We start from the raw sequence: 14891 nt of genomic DNA, 5'->3' as shown, positions 1-14891 counted from the left end.
AAAAAAAAAAAAAAAATGTTACTTATCCTTATCTATTTATTTACATAAAAAATCTGTTCATAAGTTGTATGTTGCAAATGTCGGGATGATTGATCATCAGGCCATTTTTCTAATGTTCATAAGTTAAATTCAGTAAAAAGAAAAAAAATCCCTTCCAAGTTCTCATGTTAACCACCCATCTCATGTGTTCCCAGAACTCCACTGTGTGAAGGCGGGTTCAGAGCTGTCCAACAAGTTGTCCCATCTCATACGTGGAGCTGTATGAGATCTAGCTTCTACCACGGTCACAAAGGATGGGTTAAGCTTATACGAATCTTCCTCTAAAATAACTTTATAAACCCTTCCTATGTGTCCACAGAACTCCACTGTGTAAAAGCGGGTCCAGAGCTGTCCAACAAGTTGTCCCATCTCATACAGATGCACTATGACCTGGCCTCTACCACGGTCACTGGAATACCAATGAAGGAAGAACAGAACGCCAACAGTTCAGCCAACTATGATGTCGAGATATTTCATCCGAGCGAAGTCCACGCTGCCTTATTGAAAGGTAAATACTTTCACTAGTTTCTTTCTTTTCTTCTTATTAGATTTAACGTCACTGATAAGGTCTTTAGGAGTTTAACCCTCTATTCGCTGAAAAAGGGAAAAGAGTTGAGAGAATGGAAGTGAGGGGGAGAAAAGGGCGAGGGAGGCCGAAGAAAAGGTGGAAGGATTGTGTGAATCAAGACTTGAATGAGAAAAATTCAACAGGGCATGAGGTACACGATAGGGCTGCCTGGAAGGGACTGAAAAGAAACGCCGACTCCGTTTTCAAGTAGGAAAAGGCTAAAGAAGCAATTGCTATTGCTTAAAAAAGCTCTGCAAATTTCAGCGAATTTGAGTGAGAGCCCAATTTGGGATTTAATTAATTATTTTCTCTCTGACTGTTCTTTGTCAAATGTGTATTTTGTTCTCATCTTAGGCATCTTCTTCTTCCTCTTCTTCTTCTTCTTCTTCTTCTTCTTCTTCTTCTTCTTCTTCTTTTTCTTCTTCTTGACTTACCTACCTACCTACTTATACCATTTTTTTTTCCTCAGGTAACCTGGCCTGTCATTCGTGCCACGCCCCCTATCCCCACCGACTCCCCCATGTCGCCTCCCCTCTCTTCCCGATCTAGAATTGGCGGTCGGGGGCGGTCCCTTCTCGACATCTGTATGAACCGCACGAAGGCGGCTCTGAACCGCTCGAAGCGGGGCGACTTTTACGGCCGCCTAAATGCGGAACCGGGGTCAAACGGAACGCTCGTTTCCAAGTTGTATGTGGATTTGGTTGTGAAGGAGGAAACGGAACGGGGGAAGGCGAGTAAACCGAATCCTGTGGTAGTAGAATGAATGGATAGAGTTTTATTTTCCTTTTGGAATCGGAGACAATTTCCCCAAAATCTGAGACTTCTGAAGCTAATTTTCCCTCTTTTGGTGCGGTAGCGCCTGTACTAAACCATAGGAAATCCAAGTTGGTACCACATTTCAAAGGGGGAAAATCGTTTCGGTTTCCAAAAGGAAAATACACCTTATGTATTGAGGTATGTGGATTTGGTTGTGAAGGAGGAAACGGAACGGGGGAAGGCGAGTAAACCGAATCCTGTGGTAGTAGAATGAATGGATAGAGTTTCATATTCCTTTTGGAATCTGAGACAATTTCCCCAAAATCTGAGACTTCTGAATCTGAAGCTAATTTTCCCTCTTTTGGTGTGGTAGCGCCTGTACTAAACCATAGGAAATCCAATTTGGTACCACATTTCGAAGGGGGAAAATCGTTTCAGTTTCCAAAAGGAAAATACACCTTTTGTATTGAAGAAAATTCACCGTTACAAAAGAGGCATGAAAATGAAAGGTTATTTGTAGGTAAATTAAATTTATTTGTACACAAATGTAAATAAGTATACACGAAGAAAAATTACCATCTATTTATTTTTTCTTTGGCTATCTTTCTTTTTCAGTTACAAAAAAAAATCCTTATGCAGTTAAAAAATGGTTCTACGAATGGGCCCGATGGACCCAAATCCTAAATTTTGAAAACCACTGCCGTTCTACGATCAACGCATCATGTATTGTAAACGCGTCTTTTTACGTCGTCCCCTAGCGGCGAATGCGAGAACTCTCATCCCTCCGCAAGTCAGATGTTCTGAAATCCATTCCTTTTGTTTTGTTAAAAAAAAAATAAAATCCAAAATGAAATTAATGTCAACGACAGGAGTGAATTAATTTTTACCAAGAAATTCCTTTTCATTTTTTACATAAATTAGTGTCTAATTTTAAACTATGTTTAGTAATAAATAGTGCAATACATCCTAGACTCACCCCAAACACGTTTTCGTCCCATTGTGTCCATTCTATCCTGAAAAACCAAGAGCGAACGTTTCGTACTGTGAATCCTACCAAGGCAAAAAAATTTAAATATGGCTACCTAAAAAACAAGTCAATTTTTCAACACAGGTGCATGTTAAAACTCATTTTGCCTGAAAAGCAGTGAAACCGTTTCGTTCTACCCAGTCCTGTCTGGTGTTTCCCTATAGTTATGGAATTAAACCATGTTTAGTAATAAATAGTGCAATACATCCTAGACTCACCCCAAACACGTTTTCGTCCCATTGTGTCCATTCTATCCTGAAGAACCAAGAGCGAACGTTTCGTACTGTGAATCCTACCAAGGCAAAAAAATTTAAATATGGCTACCTAAAAAGACAAGTCAATTTTTCAACACAGGTGCATGTTAAAACTCATTTTGCCTGAAAAGCAGTGAAACCGTTTCGTTCTACCCAGTCCTGTCTGGTGTTTCCCTATAGTTATGGAACTAAGAGTGGGGAACAAATATCGACTGGGAAGGAAGATAGGGAGTGGGTCATTTGGAGACATTTACCTAGGTAAGTCCTGCTTGCTCACACATTTTGACTTTTTAAATATCGACTGGGAAGGAAGATAGGGAGTGGGTCATTTGGAGACATTTACCTAGGTAAGTCCAGCTTGCTCACACATTTTGACTTTTTTAATATCGACTGGGAAGGAAGATAGGGAGTGGGTCATTTGGAGACATTTACCTAGGTAAGTCCAGCTTGCTCACACATTTTGACTTTTTATTGTTTCCTCAATTCTATCCCACTCAGTCTTTGTTCTTGCACCATGTATGGTTGCTGTTTGTAGCTGGGTAAAGTTGGGAAGGAAAGGCATTTCCTGGTTGCTGTGAAGCCTGGAATGGACACTGGAAGAAGAGTTCTTTGTCCATCTTGGAGGAGATAGATTCTATTGTATCTGTCATTCTATTGTTGGTCTGTCTCAATGTTGTTTAACTTTAGTGTCCTGTGGGCAACTGGTGTTTCTTCTTTTTGCCTTTTCTTGTTCCTATAATAATACTTAGTGCTTATTTATAACACTCAGTCTTTGTTCTTGGACCATGTATGGTTACTGTATGCAGCAGGGTAAAGTTGGGAAGGAAAGGCATTTCCTGGTTGCTGTGAAGTCAAATGGACACTGGAAGAAGAGTTCTTTGTCCATCTTGGAGGAGATATATTCTATTGTATCTGTCATCCTATTGTTGGTCTGTCTCAATGTTGTTTAACTTTAGTGTCCTGTGGGCAACTGGTGTTTCTTCTTTTTGCCTTTTCAACAGCTGGAATATTGGGTGTATGGACTTTTTATTAATTTTATCAAACCATCATTTTTCCCAGTAGGTACGTTTATCAGAATAATATATTTGAAATATTTGAATAAATATGAAAATTTTGGTAGTAAATTCACTTCTCTTTTGAATAAAATAATTTTGGTAGCAAACTTATCGATATGGAGATTATCGAGTCATGAAATTGCATAATATCGGCTTCAACACTTTGTAATATAATCCCACTGTGTATACCCAGGCTCAGGTTTTATTGAACTCCTCATAGCCAAGGATAGCTAGGGGTCGTATGCATATTTGTTGTGTAAACAATTGCGAGCGAGGTTTTATTTTTGTTCTCTGCCTGCGTTTTAGTTGAGTCTTCGGTCTTATCTTGGGATTTTTATTATTTTTACTTATTTTATTATTATTTACAAAAGAGTCCAAAAGTACCCAATAAAAATTATAATTATTATGCTAGGTTAATACGATCAGCTTTAGGTAGATGGATAGATGACGTCATGACGTACGTAAATCAAAGCGCGTATATGAAAGTCTCATGCAACTTTTAATGGCGTAGCGAAGGATTAGCAATACCTACCGGGGAAAGTAACTGTTTTTAAAAGGGTTGTTTAACAACACTGTATAACCGCTAAGGTCTGCCTTTACTCCAGCAGTAGGCTACTACTATTATTGTGGTCAAATTCTCAAATTATATTGAGGATAAAATTCCATACCTTGGCTGGGATTTAACCCACACCCTCCTGTTTGCCAGTTGAGCGCCTTGACCACTACACCACCGAGGCAGGTTGTGTTAGTCATCCTCCTTGTTTAGATCATCATCAGACAAATCTTTTTCTAAGGTTGACATTTAGTCTGGCACAAATATTTTGTGATTGAATGCCAATCCTTCCTTTACTCTTATTAAATTTTGGTGAAGGAAGATGACTTCTATATGAGTCACTTCATTCGCTTGGGTAGGAGGGATGTTTAGGGATTTTATTTTCCTCTAAGGTCTGTAGTGACGACGGTTTTATCCTCTATGCTCCAAATTTTCGGAGCTGGCCTCCAGTAAAGGAGAAAAATGAAGCTCGAGGGCGGGGGGAGGGACGTGTCCCTTCTAGCCCATCTTATGAGAGGCATGTTACGACACAGACCACACGAGTCTAATGTAGAAGTTGTTTCATTGCTACAAAATAAAAACGGCGGTAAAACGCTCAACTTTTTTAAAGCATTTATACTTAACATATTTATTTTTTTTTTCTTTTGTTTTCAGATCGGCCGAATAGACTACATTCACAGTCGGAACTTCATCCATCGGGACATCAAGCCAGACAACTTTCTCATGGGTCTGGGGAAGCGGGGCAATCTGGTCTACATCATCGACTTCGGATTGGCCAAGAATGTCCCTTCTAGCCCATCTTATGAGAGGCATGTTACGACACAGACCACACGAGTCTAATGTAGAAGTTGTTTCATTGCTACAAAATAAGAACGCCGGTGAAACGCTCAACTTTTTTAAAGCATTTATACTTAACATATTTTTTTTCTTTTGTTTTCAGATCGGCCGAATAGACTAACTTCACAGGCCGAACCTCATCCATCGGGGCATCAAGCCAGACAACTTTCTCATGGGTCTGGGGAAGCGGGGCAATCTGGTCTACATCATCGACTTCGGATTGGCCAAGAAATATCGCGAGGGCCGGACGCACCAGCACATTGCCTATCGGGAAAACAAAAACCTCACCGGCACGGCGCGATATGCGAGCATAAACACACATTTAGGCATTGGTAAGTTAGATATATGTAAGTATAAACACACATTTAGGCATTGGTAAGTTTGATTTGTCCGTCCGTCAAGTCACATCTAAATTATCTAAGTTAGATATATTGGACTGGGCGTGGGAGAAGGAAGAAGAGTAAGTTAGATATTTTCGAGCATGGCCAAGAAATATCGCGAGGGCCGGACGCACCAGCACATTGCCTATCGGGAAAACAAAAACCTCACCGGCACGGCGCGATATGCGAGTATAAACACACATTTAGGCATTGGTAAGCTAGATCTATGCGAGTATAAACAATAAACACACATTTAGGCATTGGTAAGTTAGATATAAAGGCGAGTATAAACACACATTGGTAAGTTAGATATATGCGAGTATAAACACACATTTAGGCATTGGTAAGTTAGATATATGCGAGTATAAAATAAACACACATTTAGGCATTGGTAAGTTTGATTTGTCCGTCCGTCAAGTGACATCTAAATTATCTAAGTTAGATATATTGGACTGGGCGTGGGAGGAAAGATAAGATATATTGGACTGGGCGTGGGAGAAGGAAGAAGAAGAGCAAGTTAGATATTTTCGAACATTTAAACACGAATCTGGACATTCGATTTTTATTCTCGTTCAGGACATCCACACTATATCACGTCATGTGAGCTCCCGTGACGTGATAGTACTGTGTTTCTACTTGATTGTGTGTGTATTTTTCGCCTAATATTTACATGTGATAGTGACTTGGAGTGACTTGAACGGTATAATACCCACAACTTTGTTTGTTCCTGTTTCCAGAACAAAGCAGGCGGGATGACCTGGAGTCTCTGGGCTACGTACTGATGTACTTTAACCGCACCCACAACTTTGTTTGTTCCTGTTTCCAGAACAAAGCAGGCGGGATGACCTGGAGTCTCTGGGCTACGTACTGATGTACTTTAACCGTGGCTCTTTGCCGTGGCAAGGACTAAAGGCCGCAACCAAACGACAGAAGTACGAGAGAATCAGCGAGAAGAAAATGAGCACCCCCATCGAAGAACTGTGTAAAGGCTATCCAGGTGAGCTTGATGAATAGTAAATAGGCTTTTCCTATTTCCTAGAAGTGATATTGGATAACAGGGTGTCTCTTACTGTCAGGGCCGTATTTAGGGGCGAGCTTAAATTTCTACCATTACCATAGGCTAGACTCCGAAAATTTGGAGCACCTCCTCGACAAAATCCTGGATACGGCCCTGATTACTGTAGTCTCCAATAAAGATGGTCAGGATTCGATGTCCGGCTTTTTTCCCCTCATGCTCTTCCTTGAGTAACTTTTTTTAATGGGATGCTATGCACTGCCAAGGCAAACCGCGGCATTACTTCAAGGCAGTGCACCCTGAGTAACTTACTAGAAGCATGTAAGCTCAGATGATGAAGACTGTCCCATCACAAACGACAGAAGTACGAGAGAATCAGCGAGAAGAAAATGAGCACCCCCATCGAAGAACTGTGTAAAGGCTATCCAGGTGAGCTTGATAAATAAGCCTTTTCTATTTCCTGGGAGTGATATCGGATAACAGGGTGTCTTATTACTGTAGTCTCCAACAAAGATGGTCAGAATTTAATGTCCGGCTCTTTTTTTTTTCAATACTTTTTTTTTAATACTTCTTAAACAAAAATAATAATAATAACAAGGGAATTATTGGATGTTATGCATTGTCAAGGCAAAGCGTGGAAACTCAGGATGATAAAGACTGTCCCGTTAGGTTTAAATTTTTCTTTTCTTTTCTCTGATCCGACATTGCTTTAAAAGAGGATCTTGTTTGTCCAACCCCAATGACTGTGTATTATCAATCCATGAATTAGCGCTTTTCGGATTTATAAACAACATGTTAATGAGGGATCTAAAAGTAAGTACCGTGTTAATTCACAATACATGTCCCTGGAACTTTTTTTAAATTATTATTATTTCCTGGAACTTGCTATATTGTAAACCATTGCAAGAAAGATGATCTTTAACAGTTTAATTTGAAAAACGCTCTTTTACTCATTTTCTTTCTCATGTTCCCTCAGGTGAATTTCCCACGTTTCTCCTCTACTCCCGATCGCTGCGGTTCGAGGAGAAACCCGACTACTCGTACACGAGGCAGCTGTTTCGAAATCTGTTTCACCGCAAGGGTTTCACCTACGACTACGTGTTTGACTGGAACATGCTCAAGTTTGGCGGCTCCAGGGGCCCCGCGGGCGCCCAGCCTGTTGGTGAGTTGGATTCTTCTTCTTTCGGTCTTTTTGTGGCTTAAGAAAAGACCAAGGGTCATCCATATTATGATAATCACATTTCTGCTTCATTAACAGAATGATGAAGAAATGATAATTTGGAAAAGGACGAAAAATTAAATCCTACGACTACGTGTTTGACTGGAACATGCTCAAGTTTGGCGGCTCCAGGGGCCCCGCGGGCGCCCAGCCTGTTGGTGAGTTGGATTCGTCTTCTTTCGGTCTTTTTGTGGCTTAAGAAAAGACTAAGGGTCATCCATATTATGATAATCACATTTCTGCTTCATTAACAGAATGATGAAGAAATGATAATTTGGAAAAGGAAGAAAAATTAAATTACATATTACCTTTGTCCAATACCTACTGCCTCGGTGGTGTAGTGGTCAAGACGCTCGCCTGGTAAACAGGAGGGCGTGGGTTCAATCCCAGCCAAGGTATGGAATTTTATCATCAAAATAATTTGATTTGTCCACAATAATAGTAGTAGCCTATTACTGGAGGAAAGGGAGTTTTCAGTCCTATGCGAGCAGTATAAATAAGCTCTGTTATTATTATAATAATCAGGGATATACCTACTGTCCTGTTTGATGTACCAGCAGGGCTGAAAGCATTCCTAAAAAAAAAAAAAAAAAAAAAACATCCAATTTTTTTAAGCAAAAACTTGCGCGATTTCTACCTCTTCGACTTTAAAAATCCTAAATTAAATAAACTGCCCAGTGTGTTGGTCATTGTATTATAATGTACTTGTTTCATGTATTCTTTTCTTGTCTATTTATTATTTTTATCTATTTAATTTTCTCATGTATTTTCTGTTTTATAAATTTACAGCCGATCGTATTTTAAGTCCCCAAGGTTTGCCAAAAGTTTCGTTGACGACATTTAGACAATGAATTATACGTTGCGATATTTGGACTCGATGCAATAAGAATAGACGGCCGAAATGTATTATAATACTGTGTCCAAACGTTACACGTTGTTATTGCATCCGATCCGATCCATATTTGTTACTGAGGAAAAAGAGGGAGTTTTTTAGTAAAACAATAGATAAGGGGTACTGTGATCAGTCCATACGGTTAACTACCTGAACATAGATAGACAGGGGGATACGGCATAACTAACTCCTAACTTTAGTTAGCAACGAAGTTCCGACGATGATTATTTAGACGCTTACCTAAAAAAAAAAACTGTTACTGGTTGTGTGACCCGTCCAAATAAATTAAATCCTAAATTTCAGCTTCTCATCTTTAGCCAGTTCAAAAAAATATTCCAGGGGTTCCAAGACTTTTTCGAACACTCTGTATACTGTATAGTGTACTGATTCATATGTTGTATATTTTAAGTAGCAGAGATAAGATAATACCGGTCATTAGGAAACGGGAGGGGGGGGGTAGTGACGTCACAGGTTTTTGTAGAATATTAAGTGAATCAATGTTGAACAGCTTATCAATGAAACAAGTTACCTTGGAAACCATTTGGACTAGACTTACACTAAGGGGTCGTCTCAGGAAAACCTGGAAGCCAAGCGCTAATTTTTTTTTTTTTTTTTTTTTTTTTTTTTTTTTTTTTTTTTTTTTTTTTTTGAGGTTTGGTAGAGGGAACTGCAACTGTTAGGTCTTATTGTCCAGAAATCAAAGAAAGAAGGAAGACAGGATAGGAAAAAGCCAGTGGTTCCGAGAACGTACATTATCCGTTCAGGATAAGATCCGTCCCGGGCGGGAATCAAACCCGTGACCTAGCGCTTACAAGGCAGAAGCGCTACCAACCTAGCTAACTAGGCTAAAGCGCTAGTCAATACGGATAATTTCGTCCGATTTGAAAGTAATGTGACGTTCCTCTTCCGTAGAAAATACCTCATTTTTGTAAGCCATGTGATGTTCAATATAACCCCATTTGTCACCATTTCAATCTCATTTTAACTGAAACAAAGTTGTCTGAGAAGTATGCTGTTTCGTTTTGGCAACCCAAACTTTGGGCAGTCTGTCAATGAATTTTATTGATTGTTTCTCTCTCCTTGCAGCAGGAGACACGCCGACCAACCCACCTGGCGTGGACGCTCCCCCCGCCTCCAGAACCAGAGCGGGAGGGACCAACGGGGAGGGGGAATCACCTCAGCATCCCCCGACCAAGAGCTATCACTCCCCTGCCGTCATTAGTTCCAACAACAAGCCAGTGCCCAACATTGTACCAAGAGTTCTAGGTGAGAATCTAGAATAGAATAGAATAGCATATACCTTGTTTATCCTACCCGAGTAGGACTGAAAACTTGGAAAGTCCATTTATCAGTTTAACAATTCAAAAGATAAGACCTTGCTTAAATCGGGAGAAAAAAAAAAAACAAACAAAAAAACAAACAAACAAACAAAGATAACAAAACATATAAGTTAGTAAATACTAAAATAGTAGTAGAAAATCTTAAGCTTAGTACCCACTAGCAACATTTTCATCAGAAACATTGATGCTCAACAATCCAGAACTGTTTTCGCAACAATCCAGCATCTTTTTACCTTTCCAAACGACCAGTTGTTTCTTAAACATACTTTGTGGCTTTTAGTATGTAGAGTAGGTTTTACCTTGAAAGTTTCTCAACATTTGAAACATTTGTTGTTTCAAACCAAATTGACGGAACTAGAAATTATAATAGATTTCGGTGGTTTTGAACTTCACAGATTTATTTTATAGGCTTTTTATAACTGATCACAGTGATCACCTACGCTCAAGTTCACTTTCTTTCGCTCTAATAACTAATCTATTTATAGGCTTTTAGTATGTAGAGTAGGTTTTACCTTGAAAGTTTCTCAACATTTGAAACATTTGTTGTTTTAAACCAAATTGACGGGACTAGAAATTATAATAGATTCGGTGGTTTTGAACTTCACATATTTATTTTATAGGCTTTTTATAACTGATCACAGTGATCACCTACGCTCAAGTTCACTTTCTTTCGCTCTAATAACTAATCTATTTATTTTCCCCCCTCAGCGCCAAATGCTGCCTCCAGACCATTCGTAGACTACCGAGGCAGTGGCGGAGGGGAAGAGAGGGGCGGAGGAGGGGGGGACAGCAGTCGCATGTGGAAGAAGCCGATCATTCCCCCGCCAGTGCCGGAGCCCGAGAACAAATTTTATTTTCCCCCCTCAGCGCCAAATGCTGCCTCCAGACCATTCGTAGACTACCGAGGCAGTGGCGGAGGTGAAGAGAGGGGCGGAGGAGGGGGGGACAGCAGTCGCATGTGGAAGAAGCCGATCATTCCCCCGCCAGTGCCGGAGCCCGAGAACAAATTGGGGAAAGTAACTGTTTTTAAAAGGGTTGTTTAACAACACTGTATAACCGTCAAGGTCTCTAGTGACGACGGTTTTATCCTCTATGCTCCAAATTTTCGGAGCTGGCCTCCAGTAAAGGAGAAAAATGAAGCTCGAGGGCGGGGGGAGCAATTATTATGCTAGGTGAATATGATCAGCTTTAGGTAGATGGATAGATGACGTCATGACTCATGACGTACGTAAATCAAAGCGCGTATATGAAAGTCTCATGCAACTTTTAATGGCGTAGCGAAGGATTAGCAATACCTACTGGGGAAGGGGTTAAAGTCACTACTTAAATAACTTCTACCGGGGGTTTTACCCTCCATTTGACGACAAGCTACTCGCCTCACCATAAATATCTTCATCAGTTAATTGGAAACTGGTGTCTGGCTGAGGGACTATAAACAGGTAGTAGACCAGCTTAGTCTGGCTGGGGGACCTGAAACAGGGAGTATACCAGCCTGAATTTCCCTTGCTAAAGAAATAGCAAAGGTTAAGTGCGAAGGGCATCCACTCTTAAAATTTCTAGCCAAAACCAAATGTCAGCCCAAAGCAATCGCTCTAGTTAGGGCTGATTGTGAGGTTGACGAAAAATACCGACCCCGTCTATACACGGAAAAAGGCGAAGAAGAAGACAGAATGACTAATACTGATAAATGGGGAACCTTTTTGTTTTCAGTTGTACATGACATGAGCACTATTATTGTGAAATGACCACCCCATCTCATATAAAGGCAATGCCAAGGAGGGTTAGTCCAATCTGACTCTTAGCCATTCATTTGACGAACGTATTATTGGTACGACTGCTGAATAGGATTAGCTATTTACTGAGTTAAGTCTTTCTTTCCATTAATGGATTACACGTATAAACATCACTTCTTAGGCCGGCCACTATCAGGTAGACCTAACAGGTCCGCCTGCCAGGTCTACTTGATAGTGTGTGTACTCATCAAGTAGAACTGACAGGTGGACCTTTTCAGCCGTACCTGTCAGGTCTACTTGATAGTGTGTACTCATCAAGTAGAACTGACAGGTGGACCTTTTCAGCCGTATCTGTCAGGTCTACTTGATAGTGTGTGTGCTCATCAAGTAGAACTGACAGGTGGACCTTTTCAGCCGTACCTGTCAGGTCTACTTTATAATGAGTGGTGGACCTTACCTACTTTTAGATTGTGATGGACACGAAAGAGTGAAGGAATGAGTAAGAGAGCAAGTAAAAAGAGAAGAGGAGAAATAGAATAAATCACCTATTAACCTACCTACCATCTCGAATCATTTGTATATTTCAGAGCTGAGAAATACTAAAGTGTCCTCTATACTTCTTTGTCCCCCCCCCCTCTATGAATTAAAATAATTAATATTGTATGAAATAGATCAATTCAAATAATATTATAACTTAACAATTTTTATTGTTGTCTAAATGCGTGTCTTTTTGTTGAGGATTCGATAGACTCTGTAAGTCTACAGTCTACATCATTTTCATAGGTTTGCAGCCGACTACGCGCTAGGTACTCAAAGTCTACACGCTAGGTACTCAAAGTCTACGCGCTAGTTACTTAAAGTCTACCCGCTAGGTACTCAAAGTTGCGCGTTCACGAACGTGAAAGTCCCGTCTCACATTGGAAGAAGTGTACAGGTAGTCGTCAACAGAAAAACTAAACCTATGAAAATGATAGAGTTCTCTATCATTTTCACGTATTAAAATGATGGTCTCTATCATTTTCATAGGTTTGGTCTCAGGCGACTACCTACGCGCTGCTCAAAATCGCGGGACTACGCGAAATTTTGGCTCCCGTAGACGGTCCCCCTATTCAGGAAACTATTGTTTCCTGTTTGACCGTTTATTAGTTTATAAACGGTCAAAAAATTGCTCTTGATTTATGACTACCGAATTTGCCTGATGGGCATTTTATGCCTAAAAGTACCTAGGTAGATTGTGGTACCTTCAGAAAGAGATATAGGTATTGTGTTTTTTCAGTGTTGATCTCATTGGAGGTAAAATCCCTGGAATTTTTCGCCATCGTGTGTGGTCGGCTTAAATTTTTTTGTATTTTGCCTCCATCTTTGAAGAGTTTGAAGTATTGATTTAAAATATTAAAGTACGGCGTAATAAAATCTACAGTCGTTTTATTGATGAAGTAGGGCTGGATAACGTCTCTTCAATCTGTCAGAGGGAGTTAATTAATTGGGTGTTTTTTAAATAAATTTTTAATTTAATTACCTAATTAAAAAAAGTCTACGCGCTAGTTACTTAAAGTCTACCCGCTAGGTACTCAAAGTTGCGCGTTCACGAACGTGAAAGTCCCGTCTCACATTGGAAGAAGTGTACAGGTAGTCGTCAACAGAAAAACTAAACCTATGAAAATGATAGAGTTCTCTATCATTTTCACGTATTAAAATGATGGTCTCTATCATTTTCATAGGTTTGGTCTCAGGCGACTACCTACGCGCTGCTCAAAATCGCGGGACTACGCGAAATTTTGGCTCCCGTAGACGGTCCCCCTATTCAGGAAACTATTGTTTCCTGTTTGACCGTTTATTAGTTTATAAACGGTCAAAAAATTGCTCTTGATTTATGACTACCGAATTTGCCTGATGGGCATTTTATGCCTAAAAGTACCTAGGTAGATTGTGGTACCTTCAGAAAGAGATATAGGTATTGTGTTTTCTCAGTGTTGATCTCATTGGAGGTAAAATCCCTGGAATTTTTCGCCATCGTGTGTGGTCGGCTTAATTTTTTTTGTATTTTGCCTCCATCTTTGAAGAGTTTGAAGTATTGATTGGAAATATTAAAGTACGGCGTAATAAAATCTACAGTCGTTTTATTGATGAAGTAGGGCTGAATAACGTCTCTTCAATCTGTCAGAGGGAGTTAATTAACAACCGGATGAAGCTGATTTACTCCCTGTTTAATGTCCCCCAGCCAGACTAAGCTGATTTACTCCCTGTTTAAAGTCCCCCAGCCAGACTAAGTTGGTCTACTCCCTGTCTAACGTCTCCCAGACAGACAAAGGCCTAATCCCTCCATTTTCTACTATATCTTTGTTAATTTAATTTCCTCTTCAGATCAACACCTTGTCCCAATGTGAAGCATGGAGACGAGTGGGGAGAGCCAGTCTACAGTCTACATCATTTTCATAGGTTTGCAGCCGACTACGCGCTAGGTACTCAAAGTCTACACGCTAGGTACTCAAAAGTCGCCCGGTGACCAGTGGCGGCATTACCAGTGTAAAAAGATTGTTATGTGTGGATGAAAATTAATAGTAAAGGAAGCACTTATGCTGTGATACCCACTGAATTTGTGAAGAAGCTCTCTGTGTTACCACAAAGATTCATGATTTGATTTTCTTTTACTATTTGATTTATGATTTACTTTTTAAATTTTAATCATTATTTTTTATATATTCCCAGGTAATGATGTACAACAAGCAGGCTATTGCCCGCGAGGTGTGTTCTGTGCTTTTGCTCATGTGGACACGGAGATGGCAAATGCCAGAGAGATGGCGGGAGGTCTGGGGCCTCTGGATGGAACGCCTGGCTCTGGCCTGTCTGATATTCTCGCTGGAGGACTGCCAAATTCTAGTGAGTAGATTTAGAATATTAGGCTTGGTTGGATAGTCTACTTTTCTTGGTTTTCTCAAGGACACTCGGATGCTACCTACTTCTGAGATGAAGTGCTTTTTCAAAAGATCTATTCAAATGTTATCCTTCACCATTAGTAACCAAATTCTAGTGAGTCGATTTAGAACCTTAGAGTAAAAAAAAAAAAATACTAAAATATTACAGATTTTTTTAAGTTAAATTTATAGGTATTTTGCTTAAAATTTACTTAAAGCTGAAGACCAAATTCTAGTGAGTAGATTTAAAATATTAGGCTTGGTTGGATAGTCTAATTTCCTTGGTTTTTCAAGGACACTCGGATGTT

At 40.0% G+C, this 14891-nt stretch overlaps 2 protein-coding genes across 2 annotated transcripts in view; both read left to right on the top strand.

Moving 5' to 3' along the window:
• Nucleotides 1–1537, top strand: part of LOC103505150 (integrator complex subunit 13-like) — a 7617-nt gene extending 6080 nt beyond the window's left edge. Inside the window, exons 6-7 of the mRNA XM_026820509.1 lie at nucleotides 359–534; nucleotides 1077–1537. Coding sequence (XP_026676310.1) covers nucleotides 359–534; nucleotides 1077–1370 — 470 coding nt within the window. The 3' untranslated portion in view covers nucleotides 1371–1537. The remainder of the gene's footprint in view (nucleotides 1–358; nucleotides 535–1076) is intronic.
• Nucleotides 1538–4906: 3369 nt separating this feature from the next.
• On the top strand, nucleotides 4907–14548 carry LOC103505148 (casein kinase I; the record flags this gene model as incomplete). Its single annotated transcript, XM_026820508.1, is given in 8 exon segments — nucleotides 4907–5008; nucleotides 5295–5421; nucleotides 6296–6466; nucleotides 7461–7646; nucleotides 9682–9861; nucleotides 10644–10951; nucleotides 14033–14051; nucleotides 14378–14548. Coding segments are annotated over 8 exon segments (1264 nt in total), but the record flags the coding sequence as incomplete, so codon positions are not given.
• Between the last annotated feature and the right edge of the window lie 343 nt (nucleotides 14549–14891).

This window comes from Diaphorina citri, unplaced genomic scaffold (assembly GCF_000475195.1).
Source record: "Diaphorina citri unplaced genomic scaffold, Diaci psyllid genome assembly version 1.1 scaffold154, whole genome shotgun sequence".
In the NCBI taxonomy this organism is placed as follows: domain Eukaryota; kingdom Metazoa; phylum Arthropoda; class Insecta; order Hemiptera; family Psyllidae; genus Diaphorina; species Diaphorina citri.
This window is presented reverse-complemented; position numbering and strand designations above follow the sequence as displayed.